This window comes from Coenobita brevimanus, chromosome 54 (genome assembly GCF_032717465.1).
Source record: "Coenobita brevimanus isolate Jiangsu-jjx chromosome 54, ASM3271746v2, whole genome shotgun sequence".
Classification (NCBI taxonomy): domain Eukaryota; kingdom Metazoa; phylum Arthropoda; class Malacostraca; order Decapoda; family Coenobitidae; genus Coenobita; species Coenobita brevimanus.
Window position 1 is genome coordinate 2,176,563 of NC_137007.1, and position 24,680 is coordinate 2,201,242.

Sequence of the window (24,680 nt, forward strand, 5' to 3'; positions counted from 1 at the left end):
TAGTTTATGAGTTCATCCACCCATTTTGCATGGTCATCTAATACACATGAGCCTGACTCATATCACTAAGGTGTTTGTAGCCCCTAGGATGTTTGGTTTTATGCACTAATAACGGCTTCCTGTTGTGTGATCCTGTCACACTGCAGCAGAACAAAACTGTAATCCTTGCCTCGTCAGGCTCTCTGCCCTTAGCCTTTTTAATTTCCTTAGAGAGGATGGTAGACTGGCATTTTTTTGTATTGTAATCTGGCCTCATCCATATTGTAAATGCAATCCGGTAGGTAGCCACCTTCCTCTATGATGTCTTTCAGGATGCTTGGGAAGTCACTGCCCGCCAACTCAGTAGCAAAAGCACTTTCACCTGTGAACTTAAGCTTTTTTGAATCCCTGCATTTCAGAAAACAGTATAGCCACCCTGCTGATGCTCTGAAGTTGCCTGGCGGGGAATTTGATTTGCAGCAGGTCAACGTATAGAACGTCATTATTTGCATTTGAACTTCCTTCTTATCTACTGGCACATCCTCACGCTCTTTTCTACTCATCCACATGGTAAGGAATCTTTCCACTTTTATCACTCTGTTGTCTCGGGTTTGCATGTGACTGTCTAGTTTAGAAGCTCCATGTGCCATGATGGCTTCCATACTATCGTCTTTCTTTTTCAAAATCGTTCTCACTGTTGACTTACTAAGGCCCGAAGCTCTGTCTATCACTGAATTACGCTGTCCTTCATCTTTCCATTTAATCACTTCCTTCTTCACTTCAGAGCTAATAGACCTGAGTTTACCTGAATAAGTGAAAATATTCCTCCAACACAATACAAGACTGCACGTGATACCAGACTGCATGCGGCAAAAAAACTAGTTTAGCTTCCCACAGATGCGCAAGGGAACACACACTGCACGCTAATAAAAATTAACACATCTGAGCACTGACGTCATGAATCACGCTCTGCCCAAAGTCCCACGTTATTGGTGGCCTGACTGGGAATAGCTCACGCTTTTTGTGATACTCCACATGCCAGACATTGTGGATATTAAGAGACAGCTTGCGCTATTTGCGAATCGTGCAATTTAATAACGCATTAATTGGGACCAAGGTGTATACCTATCTGACAGAGCCAATCCAAACGCTGTCACAATAAAAAGGGATGCCAAATCCTGGTTATGCACTTCTCCATAGAACACTCATCTAGCGAGCTTGATCTCATGTCAATCCCTCAGCCTCACCAACTTCCATACCTCTCTTCCTCACACACTCATCCACCATATCCCTTCAACTTCTTCATGGCCTGCCTCATCTCCTCCCTCCTCCAAATTCACTCATATATACCTTTTCACCACTCTACTGTCATCCATTCTCTCCATATGACCATACCATTTCAGTATACTCTCTTCATTCTTGGTGTCCATAAACTTCCTCATTCCGCGTCTTTCATGAATGACATTATTCCGTATCCTATCCACTCTCTGTATTCCGCATACATTCCTTAGCAGTCTCACCTCCACTGCTCTAACTCTTGACTTTTCATTTTCAAGCCACACCATAGTCTCACATCCATATTTTAAAGTTGGCACTAACACTCCTTCATGTAAGCCTCATGCAGCGGCAACACTCAAGCCTCTGTTTCTTATCAAGGCCTTCATAGAACCAGCTACTTTCCTTCCTTGTGTCACTCTACTTTCCACTTTTTTTGCACATTTTCCTCTCTTTTCTATCACTTTACCCAGGTTTTTGAACTCTCTCACCAATTCCAGTTTCTCTCTATTCACTGTAACATCACACTGGGAGTCACCTTCTCTCTCAATAACCATTACTTTACCCTTTTCTATATTTACTCTCAAAGCATGACGCTCAAAGACGTCTACAAAACTCTGACTTAATTTCAATAAAACATGCACTACCCACCTAGGTTATTGAGCACCTCAAGGAAATCCAAGAGAATTTGCCTAGGCTCAGTGTTGGGGTCAGGAAGTCCTGTGCAAAACTCCTGATACTCTGGTCCATATACTTCCACCAAGTCATAGCGGTGGTTGGCAAGGAAGTCCAGAGCATCATCCACAAGACGCCGCACCTCCACCTCTGCATTTGACCTCTCATCAGCAGCAGGGTCACGGCACATCACTATCTTCTCCACTGGCTTGTTCACATACCTTGTCATGGCAAGCATAAATTAGAGGCACAATGTACTGTACTATTACAGGCAAAAGTTCTCCAACAATCCTTGACCATCACTATGCCCTGCCTTTCATATTCTCATTCCTCCTTGAATGTCAAAGACTATCCATTTAAAACTCCTATTTTATCTTTCATATTGGCATCACATAGAAATATTTCATAGAGCACCTTCTTTACCAGGCAACAGGTAAGTGCAGTAAAACTTTTAATCATGATAATATAGTGCAGTACTGTATATGTTACATACATGTTAGGAAAATAAAGGCTGACAAAAATGCTGAATGTGCTTCACATAACACTGACATACAAAGTACAGTATAACCAAATGCAGGTAATATCATCATCATCCTGACCTCCCTTCCCATCCTAAGGTGGAGTGAGGAAGGGTCCAGCGAGCCAGAAAAAAATGACTGAATGAGATACTAACCAAAGTCTGTCCAACTGAATGAGTTACACATCCATTTACTCATCAATGCATTAAGTCTAAACACAAATAAAGAAATAAAATTAAAAATATGAGAGAAAGAGAGAGAGAGAGAGAGAAATTCCATAACGTAATGACCTCAAGCATTCAAAATACTGTATGTGCAAAACCTGTTTTTGTACGAACATAAATATTACTCATCAACACGTATAACATACTTTGGTCAAAGACACTCACCTGAGAACAGTGACTATCTCAGAAGCAGTATCAACCCTGCAGCATGAAGCCTCTTCTATGTGGTTGAGGAAGGACTCCAGCTGGGGCGGTGCACACACCTGACTCAACACTGGTGCTGTCATGCCCAGAATACGGCACTTCCCACATTCTTCCAGGATCTGACCATGATGGTACCAATATGATTACTGGTATGGAGCTGCAGGACATCAGCAACAGGAGTAGCTACCTGAGGGAGCTTTTCATCCAAAACTAAAGGATTCTATCCTACGAACAGATGCTGAGAAACTATCCAAAAATAAACATTACCACAGACTGTGTAGACCAGACATTCGTTGTAAGATGTTTAGTGCAAAGGCAACTAATACAAAAGGGCAAGAAGTTGTAAGCTCATGTTGTTACACTGTACAGTAAGCCTGGATAAACAAAGTCAACCAGTCACTATAATTTTGAATGAAGAATTAATTTACATGATCTGAATCCATATATTTTACTTATGTAAATGAGTCAACCCATCATTTGCAAGAGTCTAAATTTTCCTAACCTGAGTATGCCATCCAACGACAGTTAGGTGCCACACAAAACTTAAAAAACCTCATTCACAGCCTTCCACAACAATAAATATGGTACGAAAACTCTCGAATTTCTATTGCTTCTTAAACATTACACCTTTACAGCATTCTCCAATTCACAACCACTGTGTCAGAACACAGCAGACAGCCACTTTACATCTACATTTCTTTAACCCTAAGTCTGAATGATTCCCCGATCTCTGCAAATTTTGAGTCTGAGAGGCAATGTTGCTTTTCACCCAGATGGTTGAGCAAATCTCTTACGCAATATCTCATAATATTCCCGAGTCTAAAAATTCCCTCTCAGCTGCACGGAATGCTTTGTGAGAGTTCCAGAGGCATTTCTAAAAAAATATTGAGTAAATACTTAAGTGCATGAAATTTTTCATCATCATCATCATCATCATCATCATCCGGACCTCCTTTCCCACCCAAGGGCAGGGTGAGGAGTAGCAATGTCCAAACAGCCCAAAAGTGCCCAATCCAATGGGCCACGCTTCCATTCACTCATCATTCAAGCGCCCGGAATCCTGGCTCTATCGGATACACCAAAAACATTCACCACGTTTTGTAGCTTCACATAATCATATCCGACAAAGTCAATCCACACGCTGCCACGTTAAAAAGGGGTGCCAAAAATCCCTGACCATGCACTTCTCCTCACAAAATTCATCCAGCCAGCTCGATCTCCTGTCAGTTCCCTAGCCTCGCCGACTTCCAAACCTCTCTTCCTCACACATTCATCCACCATATCTCTCTACCTTCTCCTTGGCCTACCTCGCCTCCTCCCTCCTCCAAATTCGCTCAGATATACCTTCTTCACCACTCTATTGTTATCCATTCTCTCCACATGACCACACCATCTCAGTACACTCTCTTCAATTCTGGTGTCCCCTGACTTCCTCACTCTGCATCTTTCACAAATCACATTATTTCGTATCCTATCCACCTTCTGTATTCCGCATACATTCCTCAGCAGTCCCATCTCCACTGCTCTTACTCTTGACTTTTCATTTTCACGCCACACCATAGTCTCACATCCATATGTTAAAGTTGGCACTAACACTCCTTCATACAAGCCTCGTGCAGCTGCAACACTCAAGCCTCTGTTTCTTATCAAGGCCTTCATAGCACCAGCTACGTTTCTTCTTTGTGTCACTACTTTCAACTTCTTTTGCACATTTTCCTCTCTTTTCTATCACTGTACCCAGGTAATTGAACTCTCTCACCAATTCCAGTCTCTCTCCATTCACTATTACATTGCACTGGGAGTCACCTTCTCTCTCAATAACCATCACTATACTCTTTTCTACATTTACTTTCAAGGAACAACGCTTACAGACATTAGCAAAACTCTGCACTAGCCTACCAAGTTCTTGTCCGGTACTTGCAAGCAGTACTGCATCATCAGCATACAACAAATTTGAGATATTCCATACATCACCACTCATTACCAATGCCATCCCTCTCTCCATTACTCGTGTTTTCACTTCTCTCATCACCCCATCCATATATAGCCTACACCGAACAACCGTGGGGACATCACACAACCTTGTCGTACGCCCACACTGATCGTGAACCATTCACTTAGATGCCCATTAACCCTGACACATGCTTCACTACCATCATAAAAACTCTTGACGGCACCTTGCAGCTTACCCTCTACACCGTACATGTGCAAAACTTTCCACAATCCTTCACTGTCCACTTTGTCATATGCTTTTTCCAGATCCATGAATGCCATAAACACCTTATGGTCCTTCTCACAAGCCTTCTCTACTATCTGTCTCACTGCAAATATTTGGTCCACACATCCTCTGCCACTCCTAAAGCCATCCTGTTCATCACTCACTAGGACTTCTGATATCTCTCTTACTTTATAATAATTCTTCCATATACCTTCCGTACCACACTCAGTAAGCTTATGCCACGATAATTCTTGCACTCGCTTCGTTCACCTTTATTTTTGTACAGGGGTACAATCACAGCCTTTTTCCACTCTGCAGGCACAGTTTCACTCATCCATGCCTTCTTACATATCTCCAACAAACACTTCATTCCATTCTCTCCACTATATTTAACCATCTCTGCATACACCTCATCAACCCCAGCTGCTTTCCCATTTTTCAGCCGCTTCACAGCACTCTTCACCTGTGCGAGTGTCATGTTTCCTGGCACTGCATTCCTTCTCTGCACACCCCCAAAACCAATCATGTTTACAGCTGCTCTGCTCTCTCTATCCCCATTCATCAGGCTTTCAAAATATTCTTTCCATCTGGTCCTTATTTCATCTCCATGGGTTAATAATCTGTCACCTGCATCCTTCACACCATCCCATTTCTTTCCGGTTTCACTTCTACATTTCCGCACCTCTTTCCAGAATACTATTTTCATAGTAGTTCGCATTCATTTTTCTTCCTAGATCCTCATTTACCTCCTTCTTTTTCCTCTTCACTAGTCTCTTTACGTGCTTCTTGCTCTCTACATATTCAGTTCTTATTTTAACTGAACCCCTATCCTGTAACCACTTTAGCCACTTCTTCCTCTTTTCCTCCACCGCTCTCTTTACCTCCTCACCCCACCATGCCGTACCTTTCTTCTTTGTTGTTACTCTTGCCACACCACACACAATTTATTTACATATCAACTGCATTGCAAAATATTTTCTAAATCGAAAAAACACATGTGATCACCAGGCCGTGAGATACTATCTGGATGAGTCTGTTTCAAAATAAACAAAGCTAATCTCTGCCCTCAAGGATGAATGGGGATTTTTCAAAAAATTTTTAAGGCAAAAAAGTGAAAGATGCTGCTAAATATGTGATGTACTTTAAAAGGTGCAAAAATGTAAGAACGAGAGTATAAATACAGCATATGTAAAAATGTGATGGAAGACAAGGTGAGTTTATACCTGGTTGATGGTGGGAGAGCTGGCCATGCGGTGAGCATCAGTAATGACAAGGAGGTTGAGTGCATTTAATGGTAACAACCCCCCCGCCAGTCCTCGCTCCACCACCTCCACAGTCATGATCACCACCTGTAAGTATAACATTCATTACATTCAGCACTCACATCATCATTTACCATTATCATCACCAGATTCTTTGCTACTTCATCAGTATACACCAGGTACTAATCCTATCAAACCTATGAAACTCACAAACACTCCCCAGCAGCCACAATTCTGCTGCTCTCACTCTTGACCTATGTCATTCTCATCTCATCTCCAACCTGGGACAATACAATAGACATCAAGCTCACAGGTGCACCTCTATGTATGAATGCATTTGTAGCACTCATTCAAACAGACATCTGTTCTTACACATGCTTTGCTACCATCATAAAAGCCCTTTACAGCATCCATATCATTAGATTTGTACAATTTCTTTCATAATCTCTTATTTTCTGTCATATGCCATTTCCAGAACCATCCATCCATCCATCCATCCATCATCCAATCCTACATTGCCCCATCCAATCACCATATTGTGCTGTCATTCCCAGATGTTTTCTGCACCATCTGCCTCGAAGCAAATATTCAATTCATCACCTCCCCTACCCCTTTGGAAATGATCCTATTCATCACTGGCTAGATTTTGCAACTGTCTCACATTTTCTCTGACAATCTGTCCATATACCTTACCCACATGTACAGTGGTTTAACACTCACTCTGGCCATTCTGACTTTTATACAAAGGCACAACTCCCAGTCTCTTACCTCAACAATGGTAAAACTAAATTAGTCAGGGCTTCTTAGAAACTGTGCTTCCCCACAAACATTTAACTGTATTCTATCTATTTATCTATCTATCTATTGCCAGACGCCTCAATCCCGTTTGGGGTGGCCACAAACAAATCGCCTCCAAGTCGCCCTGTCCCCCGCCATTTCACTCCCCTGCTCCCAACTCACACCCCCCTCTCTATTATACCTCTCCACCCCATCTCTCCATCTCATCCTCGGCCTCCCCCTCCCTCTTTCCCCCTCCACCTCACTCACATACACTCTCTTCGTCAGTCTTTCACCCTCCATCCTCTCCACATGGCCAAACCACCTCAGTGTGTTCCTCATAACGCTTCCTATCACATCCACATCAACACCACAACGCTCCTTTATATCCTCATTCGTCAGCCTGTCTCTCCATGTGACTCCACAGGCTCCTCTTAAATAACTCATTTCCACGGCTCTCACTCTTGACTTGTGTCCTTCCAACAACGTCCAAGCTTCACTTCCGTAAGTTAGAGTTGGTATCACAATACTGTCATGTAGTAACTTTTTCACTTCCATGCTCACTTCCCTGTTTCTCATCACTGCTTTCAAAGAACCAGCAACCTTTCTTCCCTGCTGTACCCTTTCAAGCACTTCACCCTCCAAACCTCCATCCTTACTCATCACACTACCCAAGTACTTAAACGTACTCACATTTTCCAATTCCTCACCATCCAACCTCGCTGTACAGTCACTGACTTCACCTCTCTCAAAGACCATCACTTTACTCTTCCCTACATTCACCTTTAGATTCCGTTTCTTACACACTCTCTCAAACTCATCCACCAAGCCTTGCAGCTCCCCTTCGTCTTCACTCAACAACACGGTATCATCTGCAAACAACAGTACAGGGAGTTTCCAAACACTATCCTCTCTCACCAGGGCCACTCCAACATCCACTACCCTACCTTGTACCTCATTTATTACCCCATCCATGTACAGATTGAACAACCATGGAGACATGACACATCCCTGTTTCAACCCAACTTTCAAAGAGAAAAATTCACTTAGTTCACCATCCACACGCACTGCAGCCTTCGCACCATCGTACATGCTCTTCACAGCATTCAACAACTTCCCATCTATTCCATATATTCTTAACACTTTCCACAATCCTAGTCTATCCACCCTGTCATGTGCTTTCTCCAAATCCATGAAAGCCGCATACAACTTCTTTCCCTTCTCTAGAAACTTTTCCACTAAAGATCTGAGAATGAATATCTGATCTACACAACCTCTTCCCTTCCTAAAGCCTCCCTGTTCTTCTCCAACTAATTTCTCTGTTCATCTCTAACTCTGTCAATAAGTATCCTACCATATACTTTTCCTATTATACTAAGAAGACAAATGCCCCTATGATTACCACACACTTCTTTTTCCCCTTTTCCTTTGTACAAGGGAATAATTATACCTGACTTCCAATCCTCCGGGACTCTACCTTCCTCCCAGGCCAATCTGCACATCTTCCACATCCATTCTACTACTATCTCTCCCCCATGCTTCAGCATTTCACCACACACTCCATCAATTCCTGGGGCTTTCCCTGATTTAACTTTCTTCATTGCTTCCACAACTTCTATCCTACTGATTTCTTCCTGTCTTCTCACCTCCCTCCTTCTTCCAGCCATTCCCCAGCCACATATACTCGCATTACTTCCATCCTCCACGTTCAACAATTCCTTAAAGTGTTCTCTCCATCTGCTCACTTTTTCTCCCTTCTCCACTAGTAATCTACCATTTTTATCTTTCACTCCCCTGCTAACTCCACTTCCACCCTGTCTTACTCTTTTCACTTCTTTCCAGAACATTTTCTTACAGTCCCTCCACTTTACACTCAAATTCCTTCCAAATTCCTCATCCAATCTCTTCTTACTAATCTTTTCACCTCTCTCTTTCTTTCTACATATAACTCTCTCTTCCGCCTCTCAACTTCTTCCACGCCCCTATTTCTCATCCATTCATTGTATGCTTTCTTCTTTTGTGCCACAGCCCGTTTCACCTCTTCAGTCCACCACGCTGTTCCTTGCACCCCCCTCCGTCTTCTCTTCCTTCCACACACCATATCACATGCTGCACATATTTCTTCTGTAAATACAGGTATTCTGCACACACCTTCCACGTCCCCCATCTGCTCCAACTCATATTTGCCCAATCGTTCCTCCACTTCTCTCTTATACTCTGCCTTTTTCTCATCCTCTTGTAACCTTTCCACTCTCCTTGCAACTACTCCTTCCTCTCATCTTTCCCTTCTTCTATTCCTCCATCTTACTTGAACTTTAACTCTGGCCACCACCAAGTAGTGGTCAGAAAGTCCACTCCCCCAACCTCTATAAACTCTTGCATCCAATATACATCTTCGCATCCTTTCATCCACACACACATAATCAATCATTGCCTTCCTTTCACTCAATTCACCACCCACCCTTCTCATCACTCGCCATGTATACCTGTGGATCATTTTATGCCTGAAGAGGGTATTGGCTATCACCAACCCCCTCCCAGCACAAATGTCCACTAACGCACTCCCATTCTCATCTATCTCAGCAGGCACACCTCACTCACCAACTATTCCATCCACCTTCACATTCCCAACTTTACCATTCATATCACCAATCAAAAACACTATCATTCCTTCCAAACTTTTCCATGCACACTTCTACATTTGTCCAGAACTCTTCTCTCACTCTTCTAGCACGATCTTGCGTTGGCGCATACACACACACAATCGCCCACATTTGTATTCCAACTTTCAACTTTACCCACACAATCCTTGATCCAACTGATCCATACTGTCTTATGCTCCTCTTCCATCTTTTACTCACAACTATACATACTCCTTCCTTTGCCCTCTCATTCTCACCTACTCCTGCACATATACCCCATCCATACTCCCATTCTCTCACACTTTCTCCTCCCCATTTTGTTTCAGTTATTCCACATACATCCACTTTCGCATCCTCAAGCACCTGGACAATCTCTCTCTCTTTCACCTCATCATTTGCTCCCCTTACATTCCACGTTCCAATTGTAATGTCCTTTGTCAGGTCCTTGGTCGTCAACGTTTGGTCAGTCCTTGTCCGAGGCTTATTGTTTGTTTTTTTAGTTAGTTGTTTTCCGGGGAGGGGCACTAACCCTCCGCCAACCCTTTTAGTCGCCTTTTACGACAAGCAGGGATACTGGGGGAGTATTCTTGACAAACCCCCCTACCCCAGAGTAATTTATCATTTGGTACTTTTCCATTCCTCAATTTTTCACAGCATTTTTCATTTCTGCCACTGACACATTCTTGGCCACCAAATTTCTTTCAGGATTTACTTAGGGCAAGATTACAAGACAATTCCAATACTGTATATCACAGGCCTATCAGCTTACAGCAATAAAAGGTAAAGAGATCTACAGTATGCTGCACTCTGTCCACCATAATTTACTTTGAATGTTTCATTTTCTACCTGAGATGCATTTAACTATCATACCTTAAATACTCTTTTTCTACCTAGTTCAAATATCATAAACTATTCATCTGGTTTTTATTTCTTGAAATATGATGACAGCTACCAGTAAAAATTTATCTCATAATTAGTGAAAAAATTAGCAGTCTCAGGACAGCTTAACATGAGCATTATGAATAAATATTGTTACGAATGCCTAACCTGAGCCTCTCTGAAGGCCTGAGCCCAGCGATGAGGTGTCCAGCCATGGACTTGGTCAAGGGCAGTATAAGTAGTGACAGCTAAGTTAGTGTTTTGCTGGATTGCCTCTCCTGCCCGCACAAGTCCCCGCCCACACCATCCTGTGATCAACGTGCGCTGGTCATGTCCGCCTTGGTCCTTGCTACTGGAAGAAGGCATTGAATTTCTGGGTTTACAACATTTAATATGAAACACCCCCATCCCTCCCTTTTTAGGTGGACTCTGGGCACAGCATGACAGTATGTTCACTTATGCCCGGCAGCTCTCCAGTGTGCCACACACCTCACATCACCAATACTACTCATATTTGTACAGCATAACAAATATCCCTGTACTGCATATACACTACCAAATATAACTTCACATTCACATACACTATGCTATTCTCACACACTCACTATAATTACTGAAATTTACTGTGCACTAGAAATCACTGTGAATACATTATGCTAACTAAAGTACTTTAAAGCACACTCTTAAAATGTTACAACACAATCATCCTCATAGATGCTCTATACAGGCACTCTTTTGCTCCAGAAATCTCTCTATGCACACTCCAACATATAACATTATTCTTTTTACTCTACTTGGCCTAAAACTGCCATCTTTCCACACTGATTGTTGTGCTGTAACAACAGATTAACACAAGAATAAAGTATAAGGGAGAGAATATTCTGGAAGAGTCCAAATACCTGGGTACAGCAGGGCTCTTGTTTGGCGAGCCACAGCTCGCAAATGCATGTAATTTTTCCCTTCGGCGAACAAACTTTACATGCAAGTCGCCTTTTGGCGAGGAGAAAATACATCCACTTCAAAACCCAGTAAACTACAAAATAAGTAAATCTCACTTAAATGAACAAAAAAGCACATTGTGATTGATTATTAAGTCTTTCCTTGTCGCCACTGTGAATGCTTAAAACCTCATTATATGATTTTAATCATCACAATGTGTAAATAAATATATTTACTGCTCGTAAAATATTTCGGCTTGTAGTCAGTTTGGCTACTAAAAATTTATTTGGCTCGTAAATCTGAAACCTCAGGAGCCAAATGGCTTGCAATCATCGGCAGTTAGCAAGAGCCCTGTACAGTGATATAAAGGAGAGGAAAATGTGCAAAAGAAGTGGAAAGCAGAGTGACAAGGAAGGTAAGCAGCTGGTGCTATGAAGGTCTTGATAAGAAATAGAGGCTTGAGTGTTGCAGCAGTGCGAGGCTTACATGAAGGAGTGTTAGTGCTAACTTTATCATACAGATGTGAGACTATGGTCTGGCATAAAAAGGAAAAGTCAAAAGTAAAAGCAGGGGAGAGAGGACCGCTGAGGAATGTATGTGAGGTACAGAGAGTGGATAGGATATGGAATAATGTGATACGTGAAAGAGGCAGAGTGAGGAAGTCTGTGGATACCAGAATCGAAGAAAGTGTACTGGGATGGTATGGTCGTGTGGAAAGAATGGATGACAACAGAGTCGTGACAAAGGTATATCTGAATGAATTTGAAGGAGGGAGAAGGCAAGGTAGGCCAAAAAGAAAGTGGAGAGATAAGGTGGATGAGTGTGCGAGGAACAGAGGTATGAAAGTAGGTAAGGCTATGGGACTGACAAGAGACCGAGCTGGATGGATTAATTTTGTCCGATGAAGTGCAAAACCAGGGATTTGGCACCCCTTTTTAACGTAGCATTCAGACTGGCCCTATCAGCAGGTAAATGGGAAGCTGCAGAATGTGATGAAATTTTGGTTTGGACTATCTGATGAAGCCAGGATTTTGAGGACTTGAATAATGAGTGAATGGAAGCATGGCTCATTGAATTGGGCAAACATTGGCTGACTGGATATTGCTACTCCTCACCCTGCCCTAGGGTGGGAAAGGAGGTCCAAATGATGATGATGATGATAATGATAATGCTGCTGCTGCTGCTGATGATGATGATGATGGACGATGGATGACAACGATGACAATGATGATAAATGAAGCTATCCATAAAGCCGAACCTGCAATAATCAATAAACCAAGAAAATGTAGGCTAGACAACGGATATTTTTTACCCCTGGCATCATGGGAGTTCCTCCAGGGAGCATCATTATAATGATAATAACAGGCATTTCATAGAGGAACCACCAAGGTGCCATGTATCCACAATTCATTAGTCTGCCCACTATTTTGTCAGTTTTGACTTTGATGTGTCCAGTGTTACTCCTTGGAGCTCCTCATATGGTTTAAGTCTCAAAGAGGTGTTATGGAAAGGACAGGATGCAGACCTGTAGTACTGTCCTTTTCTGTGACTGACCTACATGAAATAAGCTGCAAAAAGATGAAAATCTGGGATAAGGTAAAGTAAAATGCAAAATATACACTCACAAACAAACTTCTCTTAGACACTCTCTACAAGCACTCTGTGCTTCAGAATGCATTTGCACACACAGGTTACATCAGCAATTTTTTCTGTGCAAATGCATTGGAATACATGTGTATGAAAAAGTTAGTGACACACCCATTACTTTTAGACAAGAAACATTTAGCCACAAGTAAACAAAACCCAAGTTGAGACTCTAATATTGTTACAAATCTTATTGCCATGTACATTTCAGAGCTCTGTATTCTCAACAGCATTCAGCAATTGTTGGAAAGTAATTACCTGATTTTGGTATTTAGCTTAGCTTCCAGTTCACAGCAAACATCACTTGTAACATGGCCCCCCCAATATGCAAATTCCTCAACAGAATGCATGGCATCAGTTATTTATATAACAAGTACTGCTGGTAATTTTCCCATGAATGTTACTTGTTTCCACGATTACTTTAAGTAACTTTTGTTACTGAAGCAAACGTAAAAATATATGAATGTCTAGTCTTAATTGTAGCTACTGTTTATCTGCGGAAAACTGTACAACACATGGGTTTCTTGTCTGTGTAGAACAGTGTAAGCATACCAGCGAGTGAGATGTGCCAGCTCCCGGGTGACCATAGTGATCAGGAAGGTGCGTGTGGAGCGTGAGGCCAGGACAGTGAGGGTGTTCTGGCGGAGACACGCATCCACCAGTTCCACCTGGTACTCCCTCGGTGTGAAGATGGTAGAATGAACATTTTCTGGCTGGACCCGGTTCATCTGTAATGACAAGTTTGGGACTTAAAGAAACAACAAAGGTTGCTGTGAAGAATAAAAATATTATAACTCTCTTGCATTAATGAGTACGGTAGTCACTCACTGAGCAAGAAGGGATGACAGGTGTTATGTATAGATGGTTAACAACAAAATCTGATGAATGCCATAGATAAGAATTCATATAACGGTGGGGAGAAAGTTTTGGAACTGATGACACTGACTTCAAGAGTATGGGTAATCAAAGTCTTGATAAATATACTGTATAATATAATACATACTGTGCAAACAGAGCAAACAGTTTAATATGCAAATGCATGATGAGAAAACGTAACTTCTTACCTTACGCTTCCTCCTCATATTTGAAAATTTGGTGGGCACTGTACATAGTAAATATTACCACATAAGTAGTTAGAGTGAGTGAGTGCAGTGTGCAGTCAGCAGCTCACTGGAGTAGGGGTGTACATGAGAGAGGATGTGAACCCTGTCCACACCACAAACACACACTGGCCCAGGCATCACCACCACCACCACCACCACCACTTGATATCCAGCACGAAACTTTCACATTTTATTTTCATTGCAAAAAAAATAGTATTAACAGCAAATCAAACTTCCTATTGCCAGTACAAGTAATAATGGGAAAAGAGACTAGAAAAATTTACAGTAGCCTATCTGGCAATGGAAATCAAAGTCCCTTGAAATCAGATACCCATTTACCCTACCACTCTCCTTATCAACATTAACTACTTCAACTAAACAAAAACAAGACCAGCCCAACTTAGTTATGATTAAATGTAAGAAACTATTTGTGGCTAACCAAAATGAATTCCAGATAATACTTGTAACAATAAGTGAATGGCAACCCTGACACCTGATCCCTGTCCAGCCCCACACCTGCCCTGGCTTGTGGCTAACCTCTACTGACATACAATACTGATCAGGAATATTGTGTCCCTCCAGGCTTCTGCAGCAATTCTCAACATAAAATTTATGATTAATGACTTCAAACTTGCCAGAGCCTGTATAATCATAAATACTAGTAATGTAACATATATGTTTATTCTGCAGAGAAAACCAAGAAAGCTGAAATCAATTAGTAAATATTTTCCTCCTTGATCTGTCTATCACTGACACTCCATTGTGCTTGTTTACAATTATAAACATTTCTCTCTCTCTCTCTCTCTCTCTCTCTCTCTAACCCTGAAAACTCTAACATACCATGCTGAACCATCAGCTGGGGTCTGCTGTACTATCACTGGGATCCACACACCATTCTTATTGCTCTGTCTTATACCTTCATGGTGGCAAACTGAAAGAAAAAAAAAAAAAAAGAACAATTCAAATCATTAATCTTTAAGGATAAGTAATTAACAGTAATTCAACAAAAATTATCACTTGCCCAAATCACTATGGGTAGTAGGAGAATGACAACAAATATCTATCTATCTATCTATTGACAGATGCCACAATCCTGTAAGGGATGGCCATTTGACTTTGAGTTATTTGTTTTACGGGGAGGGGCACTAACCCTCCACCAACCCATTTGTTGACATGTAGGGAGCAGGTATGGGTTGGTTATATGGTAACCACCCAGCGTTGTAAATGGTTTCTTGGGTTACAGGAAACCATTTGGCTTGTCACTCAGTGTAAAGCCACCTGAAAAGGAAAGAAAAGCAATAAGAAGTGACAGGAAAGATGGGAGAAATAGGAAGAGAGGAGGGCAGGCACAGAAAAAAGAATGATAAAGGCTAAGGAAAAAGCAGGCAGCACTACATCAAGTGAGTGGATGATGGTCACCACCACCTACCACTACAATGAACTGACATAACATTAAAAACAGGCTCTGAACTATAACACACTATTTAAACCAAACCCAACAACACTAAGTCAAATTTACCCAAACTACCTGTCAAAGAAAGGGAAGTTTCTCACTGATAATGACAGCTGTCAGTATAAAATCTCAAACTATCCCTGCTATCCTTCAATTCCTTTAACACAAGGTTGTCATGTTTTAGTTTATTCTTGTTTATATCGTTTACTGGCTCAAGGAGTAGCACAATTAATTGCTTGTTAAACATGAAAACAAAATATTATGACACTTCAAAATATATGCTAATCTCTACTTATAATGTCACTGCAACTTTGTAGCCCATATAAAAGTGCTACCAGTAATTAAAGTGAGACTGCTGCTTGTTCCTAGTATGAGGAAATCTTTCATTTTGGGACTGATTATGAATTCATATCACATATTACCGACTGTTTCTTCTCTATGAACTCCCCTGTCTGGACAACATGAAATATTGCAATCATGAATCAAAGCAAGGTTTCTATTGCACTTAAAACAAAAGTATGGTATAGAGTGTAATTGCTATTTATTTATATTCAAGTCTGTCATAAGTACCGTATAAGTCTAACCAGACATCTGCCAGGACTTCAACATCATGGGTCCAAAATCATGTTTCCTGAATATCTAGTCACTTACCTACAACTGACCCTGTAATTACTTTGAACAATTAAATTCAGCTGCATCTAACTTTTGCCCACTCTCACACAGCTTACCTATGACACAAAGTGTTGGTAACATTGTCTGAAAGCTATAACTGCGATAATTATTCAGTTGATATAGTGATTATACTTTCCCACTGTAAGAGAAGTTAAAATTAAAGAAAGAATCAAATTTTCTTTAAATCTGTTATTTACTAAAGTAAAACCAGCAGAAACCGAACAGAAGGTGTAGGTGATACACAAAATAGAGGCATGAATGGGTAAAAACTAGAGATAAAATAATTTTTCCCAGCTACTGTAACGAACCTTTGGCCGCTCTCTGCACACCAAAAAAGGGAAGCAGACCTAATTAGGAATGTAATTAATGGTAAAATTTTACCACCAGGGTGCAGTGATTCCAACTGTTTTAATGAAAATAATTCTAGCACAATATGCAATGTACACTGCTAGTTGCTTGTTGATTTCAGACTACCAATATGTGAACAGGACGAAAAAAGTACAGTAAAACCTCATTACAACGGACTTCAATAGACCGGAATTCGCTTTGATCAGAGTCGAGCAGCAACCAGACCAAATTCTTATACTGTACTGTATTTCAGGAAAACTCCAATAAAGCTAGAAGCAATACGGCCTGACCTCAGTCCAGAGTGGCTGTATTGTCCGCGTGGTTTTGTGTTTGTGCGTCGGTTGGTGGAGGGTTAGCGGAGTCACTATTCCCCCCCCATGCTCTGCCTTGGTCTGACCCACATCATTTCCCTGGAAGTCCCTGATATACTGCTCAAGGGTGACGAGTGATAAGTGAAACACTGTATACAGACAAAGCAAACATCTGTATTTTGTAAGACTGTAAATACTGTGTATAAAGTGAACAGTACAGTACAGGTGTTTGTTTAAAGTTGTAACAATAAAGTATTGTCAAAACGCTAGATAGAAAAGTGGCCTACATTATTATTAATATTAATTCAAGACGCGGAGTGGCCCTGGTGAGAGAGGATAGTGTTTGGAAACTCCCTGTACTGTTGTTTTCAGATGATACTGTGTTGTTGAGTGAAGACGAAGGGGAGCTGCAAGGCTTGGTGGATGAGTTTGAGAGAGTGTGTAAGAAACGGAACCTAAAGGTGAATGTAGGGAAGAGTAAAGTGATGGTCTTTGAGAGAGGTGAAGTTAGTGAATGTACAGCGAGGTTAGATGGTGAGGAATTGGAAAATGTGAGTACGTTTAAATATTTGGGTAGTGTGATGAGTAAGGATGGAGGTTTGGAGGGTGAAGTGCTTGAAAGGGTACAGCAGGGAAGAAAGGTTGCTGGTTCCTTGAAAGCAGTGATAAGAAACAGGGAAGTGAGCATGGAAGTGAAAAAGTTACTACATGACAGTATTGTGATACCAACTCTAACTTACGGAAGTGAAGCTTGGACATTGTTGGAAGGACACAAGTCAAGAGTGAGAGCAGTGGAAATGAGCTATTTAAGAGGAGCCTGTGGAGTCACGTGGAGAGACAGGCTGACGAATGAGGATATAAAGGAGCGTTGTGGTGTGGATGTGGATGTGATAGGAAGCGTTATGAGGAACACACTGAGGTGGTTTGGCCATGTGGAGAGGATGGAGGGTGAGAGACTGACGAAGAGAGTGTATGTGAGTGAGGTGGAGGGGGGAAGAGGGAGGGGGAGGCCGAGGATGAGATGGAGGGATGGGGTGGAGAGGTATATGAGAGAGGGGGGTGTGAGTTGGGAGCAGGGCAGTGAAATGGCGGGGGACAGGGCGACTTGGAGGCGATTTGTTTGTGGCCACCCCAAACGGGATTGAGGCGTCTGGCAATAGATAGATAGATAGATGCATTAATCACACAGTACATGGCACATAAGATACAAGCTACAACTCCAGTTCCCGTCCATGATTCAGCTCCTGCCAGTGAAGACAATCAGGAGGATGATTCACTGTTTTTTGATGATGACCCTGAAAATAATGGGTAATGATTTTGAAGGATTTGCTCTGAAGGATCCTTCACCAGGTGCTGAATGATGATAAACACTTGGCAAGGTGGTGGTCGGGGGGGGGGAGTCAGGCATGCCAAGTGAGTCGCAATGGTTACGTAAGAAAATAATATTTTTTTAGTGCTTATGAGTTTTACTGTGTCCAAGCCTTGCTTTAATTTTACTGTTACCGGGAATGCAATAAATTATTTATGGTGGCATTTGAGAAATGAGGCAAATGGGATATTACCATGAGTCAGAAGAAATTGGTGGGGTGAAGCAGGATGATGGCCATGGCACTTTTCATGTATGAATATATCTTCTTGTGTGTGTTACATACCATACTGTATGGCTTTTACTGAGTCTAAACCTTGCCAAAATTAGCCTATATGTTGTTGTGCAGAAGACTGCTTACAGTATTACTGGGTATATCACAGAATAACTTGGACCAAGAGGTAAATATGAGTGGATACTGCCGTGAGTCAGAAGGAACACGGTTACTTTCATATAAACAAATATCGTGAGTTCGGCAATAATTGAATTCAGTGTGGTATGGCTGGCATAAAGCAAACGCTATACAGTACTTGGGTACCCTTTGTAAGTGTAAATACTGTATATCATACCATCTTATTATTGTAGTGAATGTATAATACAGTACAGTATTGCAATGGTAGTGAAAACAGTTGGTGATGCCATAGTGAAAACCTGTTGGTGTGATCAGGACTAATGTCTGATACCTGTATACATTATTGCAAAAAGTTTCGGTTTGCAGGGGGAAGTCCAGATGTTGCTTTTATCAGATTTTTGCTTTTTTTGGAATGGCTTGGACCCCAATTAGTCCGTTGTAGTGAGTTTTACTGAATACCTATTTTGGGGTACAACTGACTGGACTAATAGAGGGGAAGACCAGCCCATTCCTGTAAAATACAGTATATACATCCATCCATCCATCCATCCATCCACTGCCAGACGCCACAATCCCACAAGGGGTGGCCACTTGACTCCGAGTTAGTTGTTTTACGGGGAGGGGCACTAACCCTCCACCAACTCACTTGTTGACACGTAGGGAGCACGTATGGTTTGGTTATATGGTTACCACCCAGCGTTGTAAATGGTTCCTTGACTTACTGTATTATAATCCCTCTAATATCCAGTCGATCAATATCTGGCCATGATCTGTATCCGTTCATTAGGCCTTGGCTCTATTATACCGGTATCCGGATTTATTTGTCTGTAACTGGACATAAAAATTCCGGCTTTGGCGGCCAGCAGGGCGGCCTAGAAAATCAGAAGTCTGTTGGGTGACTCAATGGCCTCTCTCTCCATGCACAGGTAACAGATCATATTGCCACAAGCTGAGCTAAAATGGCTATCCAACTCCCCCCCCCCCGGCCATCCCGATCAACAGAAACACAACGGCACCGCATGAGGAAGACAAAACATAACCCATTACCTGAGCAAAAATGGCAGTACAGATCCCTACCGAATGGCCAAAATCCCCTGGTGACCCTAGCCAGCCTCCATAGTCAAAAGAGTCCATTGGGTGGCTCACTGGCCTCATTGTCTGGGCACAGGTAAAAGAGCTTAACCCATAACATGGGCGAGAATGGCTGTACAGATCCCTAACACATGGTCAAAATGCCCCAGCCACCCCGATCACCAGAAACACACTGCCAGTGTGCAAGGACAACAGACGTAACCTACAAGCAGAGCAAGAATGGCTGTATGGCTCCCTACTGAATGGTGGAAATCCTCCAGCCACCCCATCACCAGTAACATTCTGGCAGTGCACAAAGAAGACAAAGCATAACCCACAAGCTGAGCAAGTATGGCTGAACGCATCCCTACTGAATGGCTGAAACCCCCCAGCCGCCCGGATTAATCGGATACTCCTGGCCATTAGCCCCCTTACCGAACGGTCAAAGTACCGGTAGCATTACAGTCCGGATTACTCAGCCACTCCTTAGGCCCATGATGTATAAGGACCCAATGTTACCGCCAAGCTGCAACATTTGCCTGGGTGAGCAAAAAGGACCCTTGTGATCGTAGTCAGTGAATGTATAGCGAGGTTGGATGGTGAGGAATTGGAAAATGTGAGTACGTTTAAGTATTTGGGTAGTGTGATGAGTAAGGATGGAGGTTTGGAGGGTGAAGTGCTTGAAAGGGTACAGCAAGGAAGAAAGGTTGCTGGTTCCTTGAAAGCAGTGATAAGAAACAGGGAAGTGAGCATGGAAGTAAAAAAGTTACTACATGACAGTATTGTGATACCAACTCTAACGTACGGAAGTGAAGCTTGGACGTTGTTGGAAGGACACAAGTCAAGAGTGAGAGCAGTGGAAATGAGTTATTTAAGAGGAGCTTGTGGAGTCACGTGGAGAGACAGGCTGACGAATGAGGATATAAAGGAGCGTTGTGGTGTTGATGTGGATGTGATAGGAAGCGTTGTGAGGAACACACTGAGGTGGTTTGGCCATGTGGAGAGGATGGAGGGTGAAAGACTGACGAAGAAAGTGTATGTGAGTGAGGTGGAGGGTGGAAGAGGGAGGGGGAGACCGAGGATGAGATGGAGGGATGGGGTGGAGAGGTATATGAGAGAGGGGGGTGTGAGTTGGGAGCAGGGTAGTGAAATGGCGGGGGACAGGGCGACTTGGAGGCGATTTGTTTGTGGCCACCCCAAACGGGATTGAGGCGTCTGGCAATAGATAGATAGATAGTGATCGTAGGTCAGTGTGCCGCTTTTTGTTTGCATGCTCATAACCAAGTGTAGTAGAGACATAGCAATGCTGTACACTCCCAAGTGCTACCGCACCTCAGTTCCCGCCTTTGTCTCTCCAGGTGTGGACGTGCTTGGCTGAGGTTAAACAATGGTGGCTTCCATTGTTGCGTTTGTGTTGGTGCCCTACCTTCTGCAGGCCTTAATTCTCCTCTGTGGTGTTCTCGTGTCTGTGGTGATGGCTCCACCACCACCCAAGAAATACAAGAGGAGGGATTTGACTCAGGAGACGAAGTGTGAGATATTGGGCAAGGCTGATGTGGGATGGCCAACTTCATGTATTCTGTGTGAATTTGACTTGCTGGGCTCAACCTTGTCTGCTATCAAGAATTCACGGGACAAGCTGGCTCAGTATGGACAGGATTACAGTGATACCACTAGGAAAGGTGACCGGAAGGAGATGTTCCAGCCCTGATACGCCATCATCAACCAGTCGACTCGGGTCTGGTTCCACCAGCAATGGGGTGCCGGCGTGCTTGTCCCTGGGACCGAGTTGAAGGCTGCAGCCGAGAAGTTTGCACGTCTGCACAACGTGCATGACTTCATGGCATCCGAAGGTTGGCTCACCCGGTTCAAACTTCGACATGGACTTACTGGCTGTAAGGCACATGGAGAGGGTTTGGATGTAGCAGTAGAGGATGTTGAGCCATTTCGCCAGAAAGTGCAGCCCCCCTTTCCCTATGGTACATGACTTTCAAATTTAGGCTTAGTAGCAGTGTATGTCTAGGTGGGGAAGACTGCACCCTCCTTCCCCTTTGGGACCCCCCCCCTTTTTTTTCCTGTGATTCCATTGATTTTGGTGCCCATACTGAAAATTCTTCATTTCTCTGTGTTTCCCCCATCCAAAACACCGCATTCCCATGTATTCCCCTTATAGATGAAAGGGGTGAATTGGCAAAACAATGAGACTGCAACAGAAATGAGCATCAAAATCAATTGAATCATATGAAAATACCTAGGGTCTTCAATTAAATAAAGAACCGTACTATAATAAAAAAAATCCAGAGATAAAATAACTGTCAGATTTAAACAAATATGCAACAAAATATGAGAGACTACCAATTTATTTTATATAAAACACAGCCATTAGTTAAAGCTAATCTTGACCACAATATTAACCTAAAGTACCGTACTGTCACTTTTATGAATGACATATTTTTGGACAAGACGCAAGTGACCACTCATTCACAGATGTTGAAATGTATGTACCAAGTATTTTACCGTAAGTGTTATTCAATTATGACACCCAAATTTTGTGGAAATAACTATTATGAAACAAGGATAGAGCCAAAGTATGTTACTTACACAATTGGCTCTGGTCCTGCTAGATATGGTTTGGTGTGCAAAACTATTAAGGTCCTACAATTAATAACTTCAATATTATGCACTTCTGAACTCTCCATGCCTAACATTTGAAATATTATATTTTATAAAATATACCATACAATGCTGGGAGTAGGAGCTTACCTAGATGTTCACCAATGATGTATGTGCAGAGGAACTTTTTTTTGTGATTTATGATACACAGCTGTGACCATATCGCCCACTACAGTATAATTCCCCTAAAAAACAGTGATGGTCGGGTGAGGAAAGTAATATTTAAGCGCAATGTGGTGAACTAACACCTCATTACCAACGTGCAAAATGTGAAGAAACTCGAAAAGCAAGGAGAGAGAGCCAGATGCACTCACAGGGTCACTGACACAACTCCTACACCCATTCAATATATCACCTTACAAACTTAACATGCCCCACAAAATCATCCTCATATCGTCTATAATAATCTAACACACTTGTAAACAGTTAATCAGGCAGAAAAAGACATGCAGTGCACAAACCTTAAAGCTTTTGTGGAAAATAATCCGGAGTAGCAGCCTCCCACCACAGCCTAGAGTAATTTTATATCCAGGTTAAGACAATGATATTTTTTACTGATATCTAAGCCTTCCTCTTGTGCTAAAAGACTTTTACGTACTATGATGCCAGGAAGACTTTTCTTTAGGTATTTTATCATCAAATAAAATATATGATTCGCTTGTGAGAACTCATGGAAAATCATACAGTGTAATACGTACTTCGCTTTATCATGCACAGTAAATAAATTTACGGGAATCTTCATGGCATTTTTAATCATTCTTCACATACTCATACAAAAATCAATTAATTTCTGAAATGACAAACAGATGCCACTCACAAGCCGAAACACAAAGCAAATGCTCCAATTTTATCACTTCTGCTACTGGTTTCACGTATCCTGATTTCCGAGTGGATGATAAAGGTTAACGGTTGTGGGTTCGAACATTCATTATTCTTGCTTGAAATTTGAAAAAATAGCAAGGCTTCATCATGGGATTGCCGGATTGGTCGAGACAGTTTCACAGCTTAACATCGACACTCTTGCACAGAGAGTTTTGACCTACTCAAAGACATTTTTTTTTTTTTTTTTAGGTTGAGAAAATTTCAAATCAACCAATCCAACCATCACTGTGCCCAACTGAGCAACCTACAGTGGTTACGCTCCAGTTTCCATCACCATCCACGAACATCCCGCCAAGGCCCATTGCATCCCGTCTGCTCCAACCACTCTTTTCCATCCACCCACCCCTTTTGGATGCAGGAGCATGGGTATCTAGGAGCAGCTCGGTCAGTGCTTTAATGTAGCTCTCTAAAGATTTTCAAATGCAAGGTGCTACACTCAAGTGATGCCTCATATGGTATTACTTCACGTCAGCGAAGCCACAAATGGTCCCACATGGCTAGTACTTCTGTACTCCTACCTTCAAGTACCGAATTTACTAATCATCCCAGCCACCCCACCTGCTCCCTTGCATGACCCTCATTTTTTTTTCTTTTTTTCTCCTTCCTTCCTCACCTTTGAATTACACCTGACCTCCACCTGTGACCTACAGGTTCTACACCACTCAGCTCCACAATATATACTTCCATTATGTTCCACCATCTCAGCCATCTAAGCCCACCAAACTAGCTTTTGTTCTGATGTACTGGACACATCATCATGAATGCCTCGACCACCAACTGACTCTCAACACAAATTCCCAGGGTATACTTTTCCGATCGCGTCTCCCCCCCCTCCACCCACCGACCACCATCCTCGCCCATCCTACCCATGCATCTCTGCTCCCCCATTGCATCCCTACTGTGCTGACCTTTCGTTTTAGTTTATTTTTGCAACCTCATCTTCGGAATAATATCTAACAGTGAAGAAATTAAGGAAGGCTATACACATTTAAAAACCTCTCCTGTTAGAAAGGCCACATTTAAGAAATTCGCCACTCGCCATGACCCTCCCCCCCCAAAAAAAAAAAAGTGGGGGGGAGGCCTTCAAACCGTTACTAGTCACATGTCCAACAGAAACAGAATTATATGAGTTCATCCCCAAATGATATTCTTGTTCTGGACCGTACGGTACGTGGCTGGACCGACACAGGTTGGAATACCGCGGCGGACAGGG

General features: G+C 42.3%; 1 protein-coding gene across 1 annotated transcript in view; it reads right to left on the minus strand.

The window, feature by feature from the left end:
* The window catches only part of Dcr-1 (Endoribonuclease Dcr-1), a 62,483-nt gene extending 48,519 nt beyond the window's left edge, over window positions 1–13,964 (minus strand). The window contains exons 1-5 of the mRNA XM_080273346.1: window positions 13,789–13,964; window positions 10,822–11,002; window positions 6,317–6,442; window positions 2,837–2,994; window positions 1,906–2,150 (exon numbers count right to left, since the gene is read on the minus strand). Coding sequence (XP_080129472.1) covers window positions 1,906–2,150; window positions 2,837–2,994; window positions 6,317–6,442; window positions 10,822–11,002; window positions 13,789–13,964 — 886 coding nt within the window. The remainder of the gene's footprint in view (window positions 1–1,905; window positions 2,151–2,836; window positions 2,995–6,316; window positions 6,443–10,821; window positions 11,003–13,788) is intronic.
* Between the last annotated feature and the right edge of the window lie 10,716 nt (window positions 13,965–24,680).